This window comes from Ursus arctos, unplaced genomic scaffold, assembly GCF_023065955.2.
Source record: "Ursus arctos isolate Adak ecotype North America unplaced genomic scaffold, UrsArc2.0 scaffold_21, whole genome shotgun sequence".
Lineage (NCBI taxonomy): Eukaryota > Metazoa > Chordata > Mammalia > Carnivora > Ursidae > Ursus > Ursus arctos.
The window spans coordinates 20543603-20567617 of record NW_026622886.1 but is presented as its reverse complement, the minus strand read 5'-3'; the positions used below and the strand labels follow the sequence as shown (position 1 = coordinate 20567617).

Sequence of the window (24015 nt, the reverse complement as noted above, 5' to 3'; positions counted from 1 at the left end):
AATCATCCTTGACTTCTTTCTCTATATCCCACATCAATATATCAGTTAAATGTGTCAGCTTTACTTATATACATAGAATCTAACCATTTCTCACTACATTCACTGTTTCCACTCTGATCTAAGCCTTATCATTTCTTATCTGGATCGCTGTAGTAGTATCTTAGCTAATTTCTTTGCTTACACTCATGTGTCCCTATAGTGTACTCTCAATACAACAGCCAGAGTAATCCTGTGAAATAATAAGTCAGATCATATTACTCCTTTGCTCAGAACCCTTCAATGATTTCTCACATCACTCACAGTAAAATCCTTAAAATGATCTATGAGGCCTGACATGTTCTCATTCTCTGTGATCTCTACGACCCTGTGCCCCTCTTAGCCTTCTCATCATTCATACCACTCCAGTCACTGGCTTCCTGATATTTCGTAGACATGCTCCTGCTTCAGGCCTTTTAATGCACTGATGCTCTTCTTTCCTTTGGGTCTTTCATCTTCTCAGAGAGGTCTTCCCTGCCAATCTTATGTAACACTGCAATCCCACCTCCAGTCCCCCAGATCCTTCCTACTCCCTGTTCTTTTTTCATCTCCATAGCACTTGAAACCATCTAACACACTACATATTCTGCCTATTTACCTTGGCTTTTGTCTCCCTCACTAAACTTCATGAGGGCAGACAGCTTTGTCTACTTCATTTGCTGCCACATCCACAAAATCACTTCCTTGGCTAAAAGTAGACATTAATACACATTTGTTGACTGGATAAATGAAAAAACAAGTAAATGAGTACAGTATTTTTATCTCTATCAATCTGACTCCCATCCCACTCTCCAAACTCAGAAGGGTAAGAGAGACATATTACTTACAGCCTCCTTTAAATTCCAACATTGTTTCTGTGTGCACATCATTAAACTGCCATTTTCTAGAAGGCAGGCACTGTGTCTTACTCATCTCTTTATTTTCAGTGCTTACCACAGTGCCTGACATATAGTGCTCAATAATATTCAATGAATTAATGAAAGATTGAAGGAATAAATGAATGTCAAAGTCAAATTCACTTCAAACACTTGGGCACCCGCTTCCCCTTGCTGTAACAGAACAAAAATTTTACTTCTTTCAATCTTGTAAGCTATGCTATAGAATCTGTATAAATTTAGCCCAATCACTTATATTTTCTATACCTACAATTCCAATATTCATATGATAGTTCTGAAGCAGGGAAAGACATGACCAAAATTACTAAGTTCTACTGTAGAAAATACAAAATGTTCTTTTTTACTGGGTTAACTAAATCCAGAAATTTTATTTGCATTTTTTAAGTTTTTCAAATAAGGTACTAATAAAAATAATAAGCAATAAATAATTCATTTTGTATACATAATTTAATAAATATGTTTTATTTAAATAGGTAATTTAGTAAAGAAATTTAATAACATTTAAATATTTTATATAAGTCTACTTATAATAAATCTAGTTATGATAATTTTAAAATGAAAATTTCAACATAGCAATTAAAAGAAAAAGATTTTCTGATCATCCAGATACTGAAAATTATCAAAGACCTCCATAATCAGGTTTTTTGCATTATCTAGTTTTACCACATAAAAGAATAATGATTTGGTTAATTTCTGTTTAAAAGGTTAATAATTCAAATACTAATATTTACCTGAGCTTCTCGAAGTTTTGCTGTAGTGCTTTGTTGAAGAGCTTGTTGTTCTTGATGCTGTTGCTTCGTTTTATCTAATTGATGCTGCAATTCTGTAGAATTTGTTACTTTTTCCTTCAACTTTAAAAAAAATGTAGATTGTCAGCTCACAATTTAAAGGCATAATGCTATCATTCATAAATATCTGGCATTACATTCTGGAAAACAGTATGGAGATTCCTCAAAAAGTTAAAAATAGAGCTACCCTACAACTCAACAATTGCACTACTGGGTATTTACCCCAAAGATACAAACGTAGTGATCCAAAGGGGCACCTGCACCCCAATGTTTATAGCAGCAATGTTCACAATAGCCAAACTATGGAAAGAGCCCAGGTGTCCATCAACAGATGAATAAAGAAAATGTGGCATATATATATATATATATATATATATATAATGGAATATTACTCAGCCATCAAAAAAATGAAATCTTGCCATTTGCAATGACATGGATGGAACTAGAGGGTATTATGCTAAGTGAAATTAGTCAATCAGGGAAAAACAGTTATCATTTGATCTCACTGATATGTATAATTTAAGAAACAAAACAGAGGATCACAGGGGAAGAGAGGAAAAAATAAAACAAGATGAAACCAGAGAGGGAGACAAACCACGAGACTCTTAATCATAGGAAACAAACTGAGGGTTGCTAGAGGGGGAGGGGTAGAAGGATGGGGTAACTGGGTGATGGACATAAAGGAGGGCATGTGATGTAATGAGCACTGGGTATTATATAAGACTAATGAATCACAGACACGTATGTCTGAAACCAATAATACATTAAATGTTAATAAAAAAATCTGGCATCACTTCAATTCTCAAAATTCTCAAGTCTGAAGAAAAAACCTAAATTCAGACAGTATGTAAAATCAACTTTAAAAGCAATATCTCATTACTTATAGAATCTTAAACTCATGATTATGAAATTATTCCCTAGGAACAGACTCTAATCCTAAGAACACAATTCTTTCCCTAGGTTGGCATTTAGTTCATTAATGCTTTTTTGTATACTTATACGATCAAGGAATTGATTACATACAGATTTTTTGTAACAATAACCTAAACTACAGTATCAATATTTGTTTTATTTTTTTTTCTACAACATAATTATGCTTACTGGAAAAGAATGGGTTATCTATCACGTCTAAGACTCTGGATCTAGAAGAAAATCTGTTGATGAAGCTACAGATTTTAACACTCAGTGTTTGTTCAATTCTAGTAAAAGACATAATTTAATGATAACTTTTACTTTAACCAAAAATAGTTACCATTTTTGGCAACCACACCTTTAATTACGATAGCATTCAATCTTACACTTAAATTGCAAAAGTGAAAATCCTTAAATGCAGACTAAAAGTTTATATGCACCAAATATGTGTCATTAAAGATCCTCACCAACTGTGTTCATGTTTCACTGTTTTATTGGGAAGTTGTCCTTCCTGGGCAGGAAGACTCCTCCCCTTCAGCAGCCTAATAAAGGTCCACCCCTAGAACCTTTCTTGTCTTAAGCTAAAAGAGTAGTCTTAACACATTTTAATTGAGAACTTTAGAGAGTACAGTCACAACAAAATAACCTAATATAGTTAATAATGAGTAGGATTTTTTAGTGGGGAGAAATAAATGTCACAATTTGAAGTAAAAATGTCTAATTAAAGCTCTTAACAATGAAAAAAACTGAACCATAATACTATTTAAGATGCCTCATATCTATCAATAAACTTGCTATTATAAACTCACTTGAAATGTTAGCTTACCTGTTCTTCTAAACGAGAAAGTTTGAGCTGTAGATCAGCCACTTGTTGTTCTTTATCCATCAACTTTTCACTTGAAAGTTGTCTCTGCTCCTTTAGCCTACCATGAGCTTCACCGAGTTGGCGCTCTGTCTCCAGAAGTTTGCTATGTAACTTTAAAAAAGAAAAAGAAAAGTTTGTATAGTACATATGTAAAAACACACACACACTCATTACATCACTACCACCACCTACCTACTTTCTAAACAATGTTTTCTTTTTCACCAGTATAAGTATAAACCTTAATTTTCATATACTTTGGGGGAACCTAAGACTCAGCTGAATTTTAATCACATAAATTATTATGGATCACATAAAACTATGATTAAACATCACAGTTTTAGGGCTTTTTGTTCTCTTAAACAAACAAACAAACAAACAAACACACACAAACAAACAAAAATACAGTGAACCAAAGGCTCCTGTTTGGAATTGAATGTTAGAATCACTTGAGGAGCTTAAAATAATAAAATAAAATTTAAAAATCAGGATGCTCAGGGCACCTGGGTGGCTCAGTCAGTTAAGCTTCCAACTCTGGATCTCAGCGCAGGTCTTGATCTCAGGGTTGTGAGTCCAATAAAAAAAAAAAAATGAAGACACTCAGGCACACACTCAGACCTATTCCATAGTGTTTTTTTTTTTTTTTTTATTTCATAGTGATTCTTGTTTCTTCATAGTTACGAACCACCACAATTAACTCCTTACATTTGGGTACTGAATAGAGCACAAAGCATTCCCAAATGCTCGAACTGGCACATAATTTCTAAGTAAAAGAGAAGAAAGAATACTTTTTAAAAAATATTAGGTGGCCCTCATTCATTAACTTTAAAAAATTGCTACCCAATTAAAACTAAAGGAGAGACTTGCCCTGGAACTAAGAACCATCGCTTTCTCAAATTCTTTATTTTCTCTAACACTACCAGAAACAGTAGTCAGTTTCTCTTGGGGGAAGGGGAAGTTCCATTAAAAAAAGAAAAAAGTTTGTATTAATTTCAGAAGAATAACTGCATGAGTGCTGGGAATATAGAACAAAAATGAGCTGTATGATATTTTAAAAAGTTGCAAGACATTTGGCAAGGCACACACTAAGAGTGTTCCTACACACCAGTCTCATAACACATGCACATGCATATGCCTCAGCAAAATTAAAAATTAATAACCAACATTCTGTACAACTGCTTTCAATCAAAACTATTCAGGTTAAATGTGAAAATATTAAGAATCTATAGCCTCTGTGTCATATTGATACTTACATGCGCTACACTTGCATTTTTCTTCATAAAAATTCATAGTTCATCAGGATAAAGCAAAGTTCTTTTTTATTTTTTTTAAAGATTTCATTTATTTATTTGTTAGAAAGAGAGACAGAACACAAGCAGGAGGAGCAGCAGGCAGGAGGAGAAGCAGGATCCCCATTGAGCAGGGAGCCCAACATGGGCCTCTGTCCCAGGACTCTGGGATCATGACCTGAGCCAAAGGCAGACACTTAACTGACTGAGCCACCCAGACATCCCAGGATAAAACAAAGTTCTATCAGAAAGGTGGACACCCACTATTTTCTTATGCTGTGAAACAATCTGTGGCTATTAGAATATACTCTATCCTTAATAAAGAAAACCACAGTTAATTTTTAAAGTAAAACATGTTTCCATCTAACTAAAATAAGAATCAGTACCGGTTAAAGAGAATGCATTTATTTTATCCTTGTCCTTAGCCAGCACTCTGACATCTTTCTTTTTATTCCTCTTCTTAATATACAGTGGATTAGCTCTATAAAGTAAGTCCCAAACCTTCTCCTTCTCACTACAATAATTAGGCACAATCCTGATAGGTAAAAGCAAAGAAGGCCTTCAAGGTAAACTCATATTTCAAGCACCCAAAGTGCGTGATCTCTTACAAACAGCCATCATCCACGTCTAGTTCTTAAACTTGCTGGATAAGAATCTCCTGCTGATGAAGAGGTACAAACTTCAGTTATAAAATAAGTCACAGAGATGAAAAGTACAGCACAGCAAACGCAGTCCATAACACTGTAATAACATGGTAGAGTGACAGATGGTGACTACATTCACCATGAAAAGCATTCAGTAATGTACAGAAATGTAAATCACTATGCTGTACACACACCAAAAAATAATATAAAAGAATCTCCTAATATCATTGTTAATGCACAGATAATCAGACTCCTCCCATGCAAGTTTAAATTTAATACATTTGAGCTAAAGCCCCGAAATTCATGTTTTCATAACAAGAATCAGATGATGTTCAACTTCAGGAAACCTCAGAAATCACTTGCCAAAAAGTAACACTTTAAAAAGCAGCAGTTTTCAAGCTCAACTGCATATACAATTACAGGGAAAACATTTGAATATGCCAGTGCCCAGGACTATGCCAGAGATTATGATTTAATTGGACCAAGGGTGAAGCCTTGATACTATTAATATTTTAAATCTCCCCAGGTGAATCTGATGTGCAGACAGAACTGAGAACCAACCGAACTAAAGAGAATTATTACTCTGAAGTGTAGATTTAATAAAGGGGTAAGAAAAAGGGATGCGTACTATAAATAACTTGGTCATTCACTACTGTACAATTCCTGGTAAATCCCTAATCTTTAATTTAAAAAAAGAATCCCAAAAAAGGCTGTCCAAGAGTGGGAGCAGGCCAAAATTACTTAAACAATGATGTCCATACCATTTGAGAGTAAACATGTTAAAGAAAGATGTTAAATCAAGCATAAAAATAGTAAACACTGGAATTATTAATAGAATGGTCTACCCTAAAATCACAATCATTTTGGGATATACATATATATGTATATACTCTATAATAAATTCAGTTTGTACACCTATATACATAATTCTTTACTCATTTATACTCCTAACAATATTTACTAAGTGCCAGGCCTTATCCTAAATGCAAATATTAACTAATTTAATCCTCATATATATAGCCCTATGAAGAAGATTCCATTATTATCCATATTAGCGATGAGCAAACAGGCCCAAGTTAAATACTGTGCCTGAGATCACACGGCTTGTAAGCCACAGAACCGGAACTCAGGCAGCTGGTTTCTAAATCCACTATGCTGGGGTGCCTACGTGGCTCAATCAGTTAAATGTCTGCCTTGGGCTCAGGTCATGATCCAGGGGTCCTGGGGTTGAGGCCTGGGATCCAGTCCTAAGTCTCCTTGCTCAACGGGGAGTCTGCTTCTCCCTCTCCCTTTGCCCCTCCCCCCACTCGTATTCTCTCTCTCTCTCACACAAATAAAATCTTTAAAATAAATAAATAAATCCACTGTGCTATTCAAATGCATGTTAGATAATTTTTAAAAATTAGGGGCGCCTGGGTGGCACAGCGGTTAAGCGTCTGCCTTTGGCTCAGGGCGTGATCCTGGCGTTACGGGATCGAGCCCCACATCAGGCTCCTCTGCTATGAGCCTGTTTCTTCCTCTCCCACTCCCCCTGCTTGTGTTCCCCCTCTCGCTGGCTGTCTCTATCTCTGTCAGATAAATAAATAAAATCTTTAAAAAAAAAAAAAAAGATAATTTTTAAAAATTAAAATGCTAACATCTAATCTTTTAATTATGTAACATCAGTATCTGCACATCTGTGGCTATTTTAGAACTGCTCATAAACACAATTACGAAGAATATATACTGCTTTGTCTTCAAGTCCTTTGCTGACAGTTGCCACTATCTACTTTTGTCACTACCAAAATGGATGCTAAGGATACAATGGAGAGAAAAACGAAACCAGTTCATGCCTACACTCTTTAAGGATATAAAAAAAGGTTTAAGGTGAGATTCACTTCCATCCTTCCAATAAGTATTTGCTGAAAGGGACGCCTGGGTGGCTCAGTTGATTAAGCTTCTGCCTTTGGCTCAGGTCATGATCCCAGAGTCCTGGAATCGAGTCCCACATCAGGTTCCTTGCTCAGTGGGGAGCCTGCTTCTCCCTCTGCCTGCTGTTTCCCCTGTTTGTGCACTCACTCTCTCTGACAAATAAATAAATAAAATCTTCTAAAAAAAAAATATTTGCTGAAAGCCCTAAGTATAGAGGCTGACAGAGTATAAAATAAAACAAATTCCGCACATTAAGGAGTTCACAGTCGAATGAGAATGGCAGGCAATATGCAAGTAAACAAAAAACTAATTATACACTATAAAGTGTTATAAAGAAGAATAAAAAAGCCTGCTGAAATAAAGAAGGGGTCCAGAATATATGGAAAACAAGCTATTTAAATAGAGCAGTCCTGGAAGTCCTTACTGACAATATGACACCTGAGCCAGCCTTTTGAAGAACTAAAGTCAGGGCACACTAAGAAAAAAAAATGGGCAAAGGACCTAAGGCAGGAAAGCATTTGAAGTGTTGGTGTGTTTGAGGAACTAAAAGGAGATCAACATAACTTAACAGTGGTAGGAGATGAATTCGAAGACATAGTATGGGTTATGCTACATGCGGAAACTCACATGCCAAAGTAAGACATCTGGATTCAATTCAAAGTGTAATGCAAAGCCACTGTAAACAGACAAATAAAGGGATATCCTTCATGTTTTAAAAAGATGTCTCTGGCTTCTGCATGGAAAACAGATTAAGGAGGTCACTAGAAGGAAAACTTTAAGAAGGTCAATACAGTGGCTTAAATTAAATGCAGGAGCAGTGTAGATGAAGAGAAGTGGACAGATTTGAGACATACTTTGAAGGTAGAATGCAAACAGCATGCTAAAGAAAGAAGATAAATGGTATCACTTTAAGGTCTTCAGTATGATCTCTTTATTTATTATAGAATTGTGACTAAACCAACTAATCACATGTTCAAGTCTTTGTATAAAAATATGTTTGGGGGCGCCTGGGTGGCACAGCGGTTGAGCGTCTGCCTTCGGCTCAGGGCGTGATCCCGGCGTTATGGGATCGAGCCCCACATCAGGCTCCTCCGCTATGAGCCTGCTTCTTCCTCTCCCACTCCCCCTGCTTGTGTTCCCTCTCTCGCTGGCTGTCTCTATCTCTGTCAAATAAATAAATAAAATCTTTAAAAAAAAAATGTTTGAAAAAAAAATATGTTTGAGTAGGTTCTCAAAATTCCTCATGCCCTTCCTCCCACTGAAAACCAAATAAAGCCCAAATTCCTGGCCTGCTATTCAAGACCCGACATGATAAGGTTCCAAACGCTCTTTTCAATCACAATAGTCCACTACTATTACACACACCCTATTTAAGAGACGTCCCTTGCTGGTTCTTACAGTACTTTCTTGGCACTAGTTTACTTTCACTAATCACTTCTGCCTGGAAGATTCTCCTACCTCCACACTGTCATTTGTCAATATCTATTCAATATTCATAATTTTATGCACCGTGTCTGTCTCACACAAAGCTTTTCCTGATCACATAACTGGATAAAGTAATTACACAAATGAAGTACTGCAGGGTAAGAAAACAGAAGAGGAACTCTTCTAAATTCCCATCATATATAGGATCATTTTATTATAATCTTCACATTCTTTGATATAGGACAGTACTTGCCTTATCCTCAATGAGATTTACATAATTATTTAAGGTAAGTATGGTTTCCTTTTTCCGTTCTGTATCCCCCAACAAAACATGTTGTCTCTTAGAAACCATAAGTGCCAAATTTTATCTGAAATGAACATCAGATATCTAAATTATCCACTAAAACATTTGCTGAATAACAACCCATGCGTGTGGGGCGCCTGGGTGGCTCAATCAGTTAAGCGTCCTCCTCTTGATTTCAGCTCAGGTCATGATCTGAGGGTCATGAGATCAAGCTCTGTGTCAGGTTCTGCACTCAGTGCAGAATCTGCTTGAGCTTCTCTCTCTTCCTCTCCCTTTGCCTCCCCAGCTCTCTCTCTCTTTCTAATAAATAAATCTTTAAAAAACAAAAACAAAACAAAACAAAAAAACAAGCAATGTGTCAGATAGAGAAAATAAAAAATGAGTAAGACATGGTCTTTGTACCCAAAGAGTTCAGAATCTAGTAAAGAAAGACACATAAGTTATGATAATATACTATACTGCGGTAAGTAAAGCAATCAAAATATATACGTGCTTAAGCCACCTTTGGGCAGTCAGGGAGGGAAAAATGGCAATGTTCAGAAAGGGATTACTAGAAAAGTGACAAGTGAGGTAAGCAGTGTGTTCATTAAGGAGAAGACAAATAGGAAGAATATATCAGGCCAAGAAGACAGAAGGACTGATGCCATAAAAGCAAGTATCATAGCAGCAATGTCCACAATAGCCAAACTGTGGAAGGAGCTGAGATGCCCTTCAACAGATGAATGGATAAAGAAGATGTGGTCCCTACATACGATGGAATATTACTCAGCCATCAGAAAGGATGAATACCCACCATTTGCATCAACATGGATGGAACTGGAGGGGATTATGCTAGGTGAAATAAGTCAAGCAGCGAAAGATAATTATCATATCGTTTCACACATATGTGGAACATAAGGACATGGAACATAAGGAATAGAGCAGAGGACCACAGAGGAAGGGAGGGGGAAACTGAATGGGAAGAAATCACAGAGGGAGACAAACCATGAGCGACTCTGGACTCCAGGAAACAAACTGAGGGTTACAGAAGGGCGGGGGGGGGGGGGGCCGGAATGGGGTAACCAGGTGATGGTATTAAGGAGGGCACGTGTTGTGATGAGCACTGGGTGTTAAACGCAACTAATGAATTGCTGACCGCTGTATCAAAAACTTATGATGTACTATATGCTGGCTAACTGAGCATTAAAAAAAAAAAAAAGCAAGTATCACTACCATTTAAGTGAAAATAGTTGAATATTATCAAAAAAGTGGCTGAGGACTTTAATGTCCCCCAAATTTCCATTTTTCAACCAATTTTTAATGTTATCTATAAGAAATAATAAGAATATAGAACTTAAATTTAAGTTAGATATTACTATAAAAATAGTCGTTAGGACTAATTTATTTTTTTTCTTTTAAAATATAGATATTTTTATATTATTGGTTTAACCATAATTATATTTTGAAAATTTAGTAACAAAAAAGAAAAAAGATAAGAATTTCTAAATTAAAGAATGATCAACAATTTGAATTAATTACAATTAACTAACATGTGATGAGTACCTACGGTGCTGAGTACCTACCATATGCCAGGTACCATCCTAAGCAATTTATAGGTATTCATTCATAAACACTTCACAACAATATTATATGATGGATGCTAACATTTCTTTCTCATTAAGGAAAATTGAAATGAAATTAAAGGAAATGAAATCCGACTCAAACCTGCCGGTTGTGAAAATTAAGAGTTAATTTTTTTAAATGACAATATTTTTTTAATGAACTATATTATGATCAAATAAGAAACCACAGGAGGAATTACAACAAATAAAAGTAACATCTCTTACTTGATTAACTTCACTTTGGAGTTGTAACCCGTGCTGGTCTTTTTCTTCTCTCTGCTGTTGCAGCTGTTTAAACTCAGCCTTAAGATGCTGGTACTTGGTCTCCACTTCTGATAATTCTTCTTTGAGCTTTTGTGTAGCTTCTCCCTTTTCACCTAGTTCTGCCTGTATTCTTTGCAGGGAGGTTTCAGATGCAGATAATCTTGACTGAAGCTGTTGACAATCTAAGTCTTTTTGATGAAGGCTTGCTTGTATATTCTTTTTACTCACACATTCTTCATTATGTTTCTCCTCTAACTGAGTAAACTCCAGTTCTTTCTTCAGCAACTTTTCAGACAAGTTCTGAAATATCAATGTAAAAATTTCCTTTGTGAATATTTATAATTATTCCAATTTTTTAATCTTTAGAGAACCATCAAAATTAGTCAAATTGCAATATAAAAACAGTGAACATATTCTAGCCAAAAAGTATTAAATTATTACATCCTAACTTATTTTATCATTGGCCCATTTGACTAAGCTCGAGTAATATAATTTAAGAATTAAAAACAAAATTTTGACATAAAATGAAACATTAAATCTAGTAGATTCTTCAGGGTATGCAACATATTTATATTCTCTCATTTGAGTTAAATACTAAAACTATCTTCTATCATCAAAAATTATTTTGAATAACAAAATACAACGGCAATTCTGATTTGGGGTGTTGTAATTTTATAGCTGATAAGAGCTTTAGCATAACAATACTATTCACTGCTCTAGTATGCACATGCTATGATTCTTTATTTTTGCTCTTCTTGATAAAGACCATTTTTAAGGGTCACAAGTTTAAGATTAACTCAAATTTCTTTCTAGCTGTGTAAAAACAGTAATCTAAAAATAATTTACCTGCCTTATATTTTGTTATTTTACTCAATATTATCAAGTACAAAATATAAAAACAACACCCCAATCAAAGATCTGGATCAGCTAGCCTAATCAAAGGTCAACATCTGGTTTCAGTGGAATTGTTACAATTAATACAGAGTATTTTAAGTCAACATACTTAAACCTAACACATGGATCAGAACTTTGACTCAATTCTATAAGAAAGATAGCTAGGATAGGAAGCCACTTTAAACATCTGACAAGTCAATCTGTGGATATTTACTATACTCATTTTTTTATATGCAGAGTGCTAGAAGGGAATAATACAAGACAATCAAAGCCTTCTGCCATGTGAAATGTTCCTTAGCAAACCTGAAGACTAAGCTAAAAAGTTATATGTTCTACAAAAGCCTTTCCTGATTTACTAGGCAGTAAGTTAGGAAAACTTCCACCCTGGTCTTGACCCAACCCTGTATCACACTTACCAAATAAAAACAAAAACAACAAACGTTGACCGAGGTGCTTACAGAAAAGGCAGACACTGGTCTAAGCACTTAAATATCTATTAATTTATTTAAGACACATATCACTCCTAGAGGCAAATGGGTAAAATAGTATCTCTTTGCAGAAGAGGAAACAAACTTGGGAGAGGCTGTCACAGTCAGACAGCGGCAAAGCTGGGACTTAAACATGACTTTGACCACTGTACTACACTGTTCTTCAATACGCCACTTTGCAATATAGTGGTAATACACAGCAACAGAACTGCTAGCCATATCTGGCTCTTGCTTTGGACTGTGAACACCTTAACATTAGGACTGTTGGAAAGGGAAAAGTAATAAAGGATGGAAAAGGAGTGAGAGGTGAAACTCAAAGAATAACTCAGTCTCTTACAATGACCTATACTAGTAGCTTTAAATAAACATATGATTTGCTCAGAATTTATATAAAAATAATTAAACTGAGTTGCAGAATCGTGTTTAAATGTCAGAGTATGATTCTTATTAGAAACTAAGAAGGAAGTTTCTTCAATATTTCCCTTTTGTTTTTAAGTTTTCCAAAAACATTTCCAAAAGATCTAATGCTGAAGATCTTGACATTAACACAATACCAATTTTTTTGCCATTTGTTTTGTATTAAAATATTATCTATCCACCTTGATGCTATGACCCACAAAAATTGTCCAAGGCATTTTATGTAATGGACTTCATAAGGCCATTTGCAAAGATTTCCAAATTCAAAACACATGGGTATCACTACTGTCAACAATTATGGTTTGCCAAGGACATGGGGTGAGGAGGGGTGGGAGAGGCAGATAGCCAGGATAATAAGAAAAGGATGCATGTCTGTGCTACTTTAACTGGTGAGCAAATCCTAAACAAGAAAACATTTTGGAAAAAAATTGTTAAGCCTTCACTATGTAAGGATTATTAAGATTAGTAGAAGATTCTATTATTCTCCAATCAATAATATTCCAGTTTAACCACACTAAATCATCTTGATTCTATATATTATTCACCAAATAGCCATAATACTTACTTTAATAGTGTGTGTGTGTGTGTGTGTGTGTGTGTGTGTGTGTACATATATACAATTTGTGCTTCATTATCTGATTACACATTTCAGGCTATCCATGTCAAATCATGCCCTTTATTAATAGTTTAATGTTTTAAAATTACATAATAAATGACACTGATCATAAACATCCACATCATGTACATATCCTGGTCAGTCTCCAGAAAGTGGAATGTCAACCCTGATCTCAAAGGAATTAAAAATCATACTGAGGGACAAAGATAAAACTAAATTGTATATAAATGTTTTCTACGTATTAACTTGACAGGAGAAAAAAGGTGGAGGGAGGGTAGACAGGTTTTCATAAGCCAGAGAAAAAGATCAAATCAGCATCAAGAATTGACAGAGAGGGGTGCCTGGGTAGCTCAGTTGGTTAAACGTAAAGATTCTAGGGTCCTGCGGCGCCTGGGTGGCTCAGTCATTAAGTGTCTGCCTTCGGCTCAGGTCATGATCCCAGGGTCCTGGGATCGAGCCCGTATCGGGCTCCCTGCTCAGCGGGAAGACGGCTTCTCCCTCTCCCACTCCCCTTGCTTGTGTTCCCTCTATAGCTGTGTCTCTCTGTCAAATAAATAAAATCTTAAAAAACAAACAAACAAACAAACAAAAGATTCCAGGGTCCTGGGATACAGCCCTCCATTGGGCTCCCTGCTCCAGTGGGAGCCTGCTTCTCCCTCCTCCCTGCTATTGCTCTCTCTCTCTCTCTCACTATCTCTGTCTCTCTCTCTCAAACAAATAAAATCTTTAAAGAAGAAGAAGGAGGAGGGGGGGGAAGATGAGGAGGAGAAGAATTGACAGAGAAATGGACAACGGTAAACAGGTATAAATACTTTGGAAAATTATTTGAGGTCACCTACTAAATTTGAACACATGTGTAGCCTACAACCCAGCAATTTCACTTGGAAGTATATAACAGAGAAATTCTTGCACAAATGCATGAGATTTGTATGTGAATGTTCACAGCCGAAATATCTGTAATAGCAAGGAATAATAGAATCTATGTGAAAGAGTAGGAAGTATGCATAGATCACTGCTGCTGGATACCAAAGAATAATATAACTGTCACACAGAAGAGCATTAATGGTATTGAATTACAAGCTGAGCTAGTTGCTTTTTTTCATGAAACACCATTTTTATTGGAAAGATTAACAGACAAACCATGATTACTCAAACTCGGGTAAGAAAAGAACCTATCACTTAAAAGAACAGAACTGATACTATTTGTTTCCAATAATAAAATTCGAGCTTTCAAATGAAGCTTAGACTTTTGGAAAACTTGTATCCATCACCATGAGCTTGACACTTTCTCATACTTAAGGTCTATTCTGAGATAGATGGTGATATTGACAAATGATACCGTTTTTACATTGTACAATGAAATCTGTCAATATCTGGAAGATCGGCACAACCAACATTTTCCACATGACTAATGTATGATGCTATAAAATCATGCACAGGAAAGATCCACTCAAAAGGCAAGAAAAACTAATAAATTTAATGTTACAAGTATAAAAACAGCATTGATATGGTTTCAGATTCTCTGTTGTAACTAACTTTTGAGAAACTATGCTTTATCTAGTTTTGATATAGTATCAAATAAAAATAGCTATAATTACCTGAAAAGGTTAAGATATTCCTCCCCTTTCCAACTACATTATCTTTATGAGATTGAATTTTCTTCATACCCTTCAACCATATCACAACAGATGAAATGTAGAAGCAGATATAAGAATCCATCTGTCATAATATTAAGCTAGACATTAAAGAGGTTTACAAAATATAAAACATCACCCCTATTTTTTGTTTTGGAAAAATAGTCATTTTTCATCCAAAATGGTATTTATGTTAATATTTAATAATGTTTTTAAAACAAATGCATACATATTTTTTAAATTTATGTTTTAATCTCTAATACACTAAGTACCTATAGATATAATCCAAGAAAATAAAACCTCTTTGGGGGTCCATAACAATTTTGAGAATATATAGCATTCCTGAGATGAAGAGGTTTGAGAACTGTTGGCCAATGTCACAAGCAACAAATTACTCTAAAACTTTGCAGGTTAAAATTATATGTATCATCTCACACAACTTCTGAGGGTCAGGAATCCAGAAACAGCTTAGCTGGTGGTTCTACCTCAGTTTCTCATGACGTTGGAATAAGCTATGAGCCAGAGCTATAGTCTCTGACGACTTGACGAGATTTGGAGGATCTGCTCCAAGTTCATTCACCTGGCTATTGGCAGGAGGCTTGATATTTACAGCCAATTATACTTAATCTCTTTTTCCCCCTCTACTACGTTCTTTTCTTTGGTTTTTCCCTTGTTATATTTCACCAAAATATTAGGTTCGACTTATTAAAAAGCAAAGCCAACAAATTCACCACACTGTTCAATAAAAAGGTTTAATGACTTCCTACTCCCCCGCCACCAAAAGAGTAAAGACATGAAAAGAAAGTACTAACCAATACCTACCCTGTTCCCAAACTAAATATTATCTGTTGCTCATCTATAAAGAAACAAGGTGGGAAATATTAACATTACAAAATACAAAATAAAGGACAAAGTTGAAGGTCTCATACTCTTCTGATTTCAAAACTTATTAAAAGCTACAGTAGTCCAAACTGTGTGGTACTGGCATAAAGAAAGAATATAGACCAATGATATAGGCATAAAGAGCCCATAAATAAACACTCACATACATTGTCAAATGATTTTTAACAAGGGTGCCAAGAGCACGGTAAAGGAAAGTCTTTTCAACAAATGCTGCAGGAGAAACTACCCATATGTGAAAGAATGAAACTAAATCCTTACCTGGGACTATAAAAAAAAAAAAAATTAGGTCAAAATGAATCAAAGACCAAAACATAAGACCTAAAACTATAAATCTATTAGAAGAAAACACAGGGGAAAAGCTTCATGGGTTTGGATTTGGCAATGATTTCTTAAATATGACACCAAAAGCAAAAACAGATAAACTGGATTATATCAAATCAAAAACTTGTTATATCCAAAGTGTGATTGTGATTTACAATAAAAAAATATACTTTGGGTTATCATCCCCATTTCTGGAAGAGCTCCAAAAACCCTTGGAATTTCCTAAGTGATAAGAGCAATGAAAATGTCTTCTGTTATTCATAACAAGTCCCTTTCAAACACCAATGAGTTTATGTTAATAAGGTGATTTTTTAGAAAGACCCTAAGGATGTGGGCCGGTTGCCATGGCAATCAACCAGGATTAAAGGGTTAGAACTTTCAACCCAACCCCTCATCAACCCCGCCAACAACACCACCCACCTCAGGGAGGGGAGAGGAGCTAGAGGTTGAGTTAATCACTAATGGCCAATAATTTATCAATCATGTCTATGTAAGGAGGCCTCCTTAAAATCCCAAAGGGACAGGGTTGAGAGATTCTAGGTTGGTGAACACATAGAAAGCACCTAGAGAGAGTATAGAAGCTCCATGCCCTTTCCCACACATCTGACCCTATGGATCTCTTTCATCTGGCTGCTCTTGAATTATATCTTTTAAAATAAACCAGTAATCTGGTAAGTAAAATGTTTTCCTGTGTTTTGTGAGTCACTCTGGCAAATTAATCCATTCTAAGGCCAGGGTTGTGGGAGCTTCCTACTTACAGCCATTTGGTACAAAGTACAGGTAACAAGCTGGACTTTCAATTGGTGTTGGCAGGAGGGGTGCGGGAACAGTCTTGTGGGACTCATCCCTTAAACTGTGGGATCTGACACTGTCTCCAAGTAAATGGTGTCAGAACTGTGTTACACTGTATGACACCAGCTGGTGTCACAGAACTGTTGAAGTGAGGAACATACTTCTGGTGTGAGAAGTAAAGGTGTAGTAGGATACTGAGAGTAGAGACACACAGGAGTGCTTTTCCTTTACAGAAGGTGGCGGTGACTGGTGAGTTGTTCAAAGAGTGTAGAGTTTTAGTTCTGCAGGATGAAGAGTTCTGGAGATTGGTTTCATAACAATGTGAATGTCCTTAACATTTAAAAACCAGAATTAAGTCATGCTGTACTCATGCCAATATATATATAACATACACAAGATTAAAATTTAAGATATATAAAATCAATTCACCACTATATGCAGTTTTTAAACTCTCACCTGATTTTTTTGTGTTAATTCATTAACTGAACTTTTAAGTTTTTGTAGTTCCTGCACATATACAGCAACTTCCTGGGGGCCTTTGGCAAGCTCACTCCTTAGCTGGCTTATTGTGGCCTTAAAAAAAGAAAGAAAAAAAAATTAGAGAAAACTAAAATGGAATAGGAAATGGGAGCACCCAAAGGTTTTTAAGTTACATAGATTTTTGTCAATTGTTGTTAAATTAAAATAATACTTATAAGTTTCAACTTAGTTCTTTTTCCTACAACCCTACTGCCACCCCACATCATGTTCGAAAATTAATTTTTAAAATTTACCCAAAATGCACAACTTCATTTATTTAATAATGCATGAAATGAAGAGTTGGCATCCTACTTTATGTGTCTGAGTCAGCATCAAAATATACTGTCTTTGAAACTCTGTACTTTAATCCTTTTGAATTTTGAAGATTTAAAGAAAATGCCCACATTTTCTCCCAATTTCTATAGGATAGCCTTTCCTTTTAAAAACATGTTAAATAAATGCAAACATACAATACAGAATCACCTTGGAAAGGTGGTAAATCATCTTTTTACTATGATGTTAAGTCTTTGTCCAAAGAGGTTTATATATAAACTTTTATTAGATATAGTTTCATTAAGCTGGGCCACTCCGTGATCAGGTATAATAGCTGGACTTAAATTTGCTCTGATGCATTTTAACACTTTTTAATGAAATTAAGACAATGGTTTGATCATTTAAAAAATAACAGAAAAGAAAGCAAAGATCTTAGAAACAGAAACTTCCTACACACGAGAGCTTCAACAACTAGGGAAAGAGAGACTAAGTACTGCTTTTTAAGAATGGTTTCCTGCAACTGATAATAACAAAATAACTCTGTATTTCTAATATTGCTTATTGGCTTCAGTTTTTACATTCCCGAAGTTACAATCATTTTCATTGTCTACATTCTTTATTAGTAAATAACTTCATATGAAAAAGAGATAAATTTAAAAAATTTTTTTCCTAATAAACACGTCAGTAGTTGTCTATATCCAATATTACAAATAAGTACTTTCATTTTCAAGGGAGAAACCTTAGAAGGCTATCGATTTATTTTGACAATAATGCCAAGAGATCTTCTTTTGGAAACCCTTCTAGTATGTGTGGCACTTTTGGTTTTTTAAAAAGGATTCTCATTGGTGGTATATATATCTTCATCCATTACAGTGCTTTGGTTTAAAGTTTTGGAAACTATCTTGCAAAGGAGGTTAAGTAATTAAACTGAATGATCAAACACTTGGGCTTATACTATTTTATTTTAATAATCATAAGTTAATGAAACATTTTTTGACTGTTTTCCGAACTGGCTTAAAGTCAGTTAAAAGAGGTTTCAAGAATGTTTTTATGAAGGGCAGCATGTCTGAGATATCTTCCTGGCTAGAACTTTTAAGGAAAACATTCACGTAAATAAACCAATTCTAATACAATGAAAGGCAATTGGTCATATTGCTTTACAATTATAGCTTATAAAGCATGTTTCAATAACTGATATTGTATCCTTAAGAGAAAGAAATGTTGGGGGTCTTTTTGTTTTTAAGTAGGCTCTACACCCAGCATGGAACCCAATGTGGGGCTTGAACTCATGACCTTGAGATTAAGACCTGAGCCAAGATCAAGAGTTAGACACTTAACTGAGCCACCCAGGTGCCCCAAAGAAGGAAATCTTTAAATATTTGTTATTTTTAACTATATTCAAGTTAAAGGTATATCCTAATAACTTCTTCCTTAAAATGATCATGTAACCTTTTCATTGATATTGGGAGTTTATTTCAAACTGCTATTTCTAACAACTCTGAATCTCAGATAATTTTCTGTTAGTAATATTATGGATGTTAATAGAAATATTAGGAACAGTTTGGCTATTTTAAAGTACTGTGTATCAAAGGATTTAGCAGAGTAACACATAATAAACAGAAATAACAGTATATATTAAGATGCAAATTATGAGTATATTTCATTAAAATACTATGATTCTGCATTTAAGATTATAAAATATAGTAAGCCAAGAGTAACATCTATCTAGTATCTATCTTGCTGATTAACTCCAAAATGTAGAAAAAACAAGTAAAATGTAAAGCAAATATATCCAAAAATATCCTGTTAAAATTTTATAGTTTTTAGATACATTCATATAAATGATTTTATAATTTTAATACCTAAAGAACTAGACATTAGGTATCATTTATCCATTGTACACTAAGTATGTACTTTTTTTAACTAGAATTTTTTTAAAAGCTAGCATTTGAAATATTTTTACTCAAGGGTGGAAAAAGGAAAGATGTGGGAAGAATTTATACCAAAGGGTATATTTTAGTCATGGAGAAGGGGAGGAGGGGAGTGAATTTCAGAAAACATTCACTTTCTCTGTTGTACTTTATAAATCATCTTAATCTTTTACAATGATCATGTATTATGTTTGTATGAGGGAAAAATAAAAATTTTAAAAAGTCAAAATTTGCAAGGAAATAAAAACATTCCCTGTTCAAATATGACTATGGGTGAAATTCAAACAAAGATGGCTCTTCACATTGACTTTCCTCACTGTTTAACAGGCCAGACTCATCTGTGCCTTGAGGCTTTAATAGCTGCACTCCCTCTTCCTGGGAATGATTGGTCCCAATTCTTCACCCTGATTCTTGCTTACTTCTCACATATACCCTCCTTGAGAAGACCTTCCCTGATCATCTATCTAAAATTGTCCTACATTATTATCAGCTCCACTACACTACTGCCCATACATATGCCCTTTTTCTTTTTTTTTTCCCATCCAGTTGCCCCATCTCCCACCCCTCTCCCCTCCAGAAAACCTCAGTTTGTTTGTTTCTTATGATTGAAAGTCTCATGGTTTGTCTCTCTCTCTGATTTCATCTTGTTTTATTTTTCCCTCCCTTCCCCCATGATCCTATTTTGCTTCTTAAATTCCACATATGAGTGAAATCATATGGTAATTGTCTTTCTCTGATCATTTTGCTTAGCATAATACCCTCTAGGTCCATCCACATTGTTGCAAATGTCAAGATTTCATTCTTTTTGATGGCTGAGTAGTATTCCATACACCACATCTTCTTTACCCATTCATCTGTTGATGGACATATAGGCTCTTTCCATAGTCTGGCTATTGTGGACACTGCTGCTATAAACATTGGGGTGCAGGTGCCTCTTCGGATCACTACATTTGTATCTTTGGGGTAAATACCCAGTAGTGCAATTGCTGGGTTGTAGGGTAGCTCTATTTTCAACTTTTTGAGAAACCTTCATACTGTTTTCCAAGGTGGCTGCACCAGCTTGCATTCCCACCAACAGTGTAAGAGGGTTCCCCTTTCTTTGCATCTTAGACAACATCTGTCATTTCCTGACTTGTTAATTTTCCTGCTTTATTTTTCTTTATAGCACTTAGCATTAACTGACTTTCTATCATGATTTGGTTTACTTACATCTTGTCTGGCTTCCACAAAGAAATATAAGCTTTATCAGAGCAGGCACTCTGTCTTACTCACTGTTGTATTCCCTACACCTAAAATAGTTGCTGATCCTAGACATTAAAAAATATGCACTAAAGAAATGAGTGATTCGTCTCCAGGGAGTTAATAGATTTTTGTACCCAATATCAAACCCAATAAAATAGTCTGCATTTCCTTGAAGCCATGTTATTGAATTTAACATTGGATTTTTACTAAAAATCTTAAATTAAAAAATAATTAAGGAAAGATATTTTGGGCAAACATCCTGCTAGTGCTTTAGAATTATAATTATTGTTCTAATACTATATTACTATTAGTAAATACTCATTTAAAGATGGTTGAAAATTTGCTTAATTAAAAAAATGAGAGTATCTTTGAAGTTCTGAGATTGCCTTAAAATACAAAATTGCCATACAACAATAGAAGGTGCTATGTATTACTAACATTAAAAGCCTTCCAAAAAACACATTACCTCAAGTTTAAGCATCTCCATTAGAAAGCAGAAAAAAAATAATAATAAAATGATGGATGAAAGGTGAAAGACAAGACTGACAAAAGTACACAATGAACGTACAATACAAATGCCCAGACATACTAAATCTGATCTCTGATATTTGCGTACTTTTAAAAGATATTTAAGTACTCTTTTTAATAACTATGCGTGAGTATAATCATTTTTATTCCATCTTTATAAATATTTTGGCTTTTAAAATGAGTTTATTTGGAATACAAATAAGAACCTTAAAAGATCATTTCCATTAAAGACTACACCAAATATAAGTTGATTATAGCTTTAATATTTTCAATAATGTAAATTTTTTAAATAATACTTTAATCCTTAAATCCTCAATTTCTGATCTATGACATAACTATAAAGTATTTTCAAATGCTTTAGAATGAGTTATTTTTCTAAAATATCTAGACTAAAAAAATGCCAATGAATTCATAAGGTATATATAAATGAAAGTAATGGAACACAAGAACATACTTAATAATATACATTATATTATGTCCTCAGCCTCAATTAGAAATACCAAATAAATCATTACATTTTTAGCTCCTTTAATTCCTTTTAATGTATTGTGTTTCAGACAACAATATTTAGTTTCAGTAAAGTAGTAATATATAAAATAAATTTTTTCATTAAGTGTTACAATCCACTAACAAATTTGAGAATAAATAGGATTGAATTCTAATAAATTAGTAAAATACATGTCATATATTTAAAAAGTAAGCAGAAGCTAAAAACAAATGGAGTTATAAACATTAAATGAAATGAAATATCTACACATTAATTTTTTAATATGAAAATGGTATGAAACAATTCAAAAGTATTTTAAGTTGTATTCAATATAAATATTACAACATACAATATGGCAAAATATAAAAAGTAATAACAGTAAGTATTAGGTCAAGATTAATAGCACAGATTCACTTATAAGGCAATCACCAGACCACTCAAAATGAGATAGGGAAAGACTGCAGGCTTTGGAGAAGACCTGAGTTCTAGTCCTAGCTTCCTTACATCAGGTGCATGAACTTAAACAAGTTATTTACCTTCACCAAGCTTCAGATTACTTCCATATAAACAAACATAATACTTCACTTACAGGTTAAAAGAAACAAATGAGACCATACATTTAAAGTACCTGGCACGGTATCCAAAACCTAGTGGTGCTCAAAAAGTTAAGAGTTTGTTTCCAATAATAATATTACTCTGACTCTTATGCTACCATTTCCTAAAGTTGTTCAAAATACTTCAGTATAATGCGAGGTCTCGATCATTACAAACCTATTAACTAAGTAGAAAGTAAATATTATCCTTGTTTTCCTAAAAATATGATGAAATATTAAGTCACTATTCAGCAAGAACAAATCTATTTTAAAATTTATTTCAGGGGTGCCTGGATGGCTCAGTCGTTAAGTGTCTGCCTTTGGCTCAGGGAATGATCTCAGGGTCCTGGGATCGAGCCCCACATCGGGCTCCTCCGCTGGGAGCCAGCTTCTTCCTCTCCCACTCCCTCTGCCTGTGTTCCCTCTCTCGCTGGCTCTCTCTCTCTCTGTCAAATAAATAATAAAAGTCTTTAAAATAAATAAATAAATAAATAAATAAATAAATAAATAAATAAAATTTATTTCAAAACCCTTAAAAAGAAAAATATTATGAAAATGTGAAAGAAGATGTGAAGAATGGATTTCTACGTCATCTTTCTTTTCCAGAAACATCTTTCTGAGAGGGGGAAAAAAAATCGTTTCCCACCATCACCTTTGTTCACAGAGGACAGTATAGGAAGACACTAAATCCTTTTCTCCCAAATCTTATATAACTCTAGTTAAACTTTTTCATCTTAAATGACCTCCTCGTAACATATAAAGATAATTTAATCTATGTGAAAATGCAAATTTACAAAAATCCTCCATATTAAACAAAGTAATTATTAAATATTACTCAGAAATATTTCCCCACGTATATTTTTCCCCAAACGCAAGTAAATATATAAATTTCTTCTCCCTGTTCAAATTCTACTTGTTTAACAAGTAAACATACAATAACTCCATAATTCTCAGCTGGAAAAGGTCAGAGAGGATTGCACTTTAAAATAGCTATATCATAAAAATGCCATTATTATGATTCAATTTTAGTCATCCTATGACATTTGTTTGGAAATTTCAAATAACATTAAAGAAATTTTTTTAATCAAAAGAGAATATAATTTTTTTAAAATTTGAGAAATACTAGTGGGCAGGCAGATTTAATCAAAAGTAATTCTTACTGAAGCACAGAAATATATGACTCAATTCACCCAAATTCAAGTATTTCTGCTTTCACATTATCTGAATGGGCTTTTTTCCTCATGAGACTTCTTTTATTCAGCATCTCCTTGATTACATATTAGAACCTTTTAACTGGCTTCAGTAAGTTCATGAACTCCCTAAAATTGTTTTAAAAACTGTGGGGTTATATGTCATTGGGCTACAAAGATCACTTTTGGGAAATTCATAAACTTTAAAGCCTGAAGTACTAAGCATCATAAAGCTTCACATGCTTATGCATGTTA

At 34.4% G+C, this 24015-nt stretch overlaps 1 protein-coding gene across 9 annotated transcripts in view; it reads right to left on the bottom strand.

The window, feature by feature from the left end:
* The window catches only part of EEA1 (early endosome antigen 1), a 474430-nt gene that overhangs the window by 45962 nt on the left and 404453 nt on the right, over positions 1-24015 (bottom strand). For all 9 annotated transcript variants that reach the window (XM_048218026.2, XM_057316401.1, XM_057316403.1 and 6 more), the window contains 4 exons: positions 17454-17570; positions 10894-11232; positions 3459-3608; positions 1664-1783 (listed from right to left, as the gene is read on the bottom strand). In XM_048218026.2, coding sequence (XP_048073983.1) covers positions 1664-1783; positions 3459-3608; positions 10894-11232; positions 17454-17570 — 726 coding nt within the window. The remainder of the gene's footprint in view (positions 1-1663; positions 1784-3458; positions 3609-10893; positions 11233-17453; positions 17571-24015) is intronic.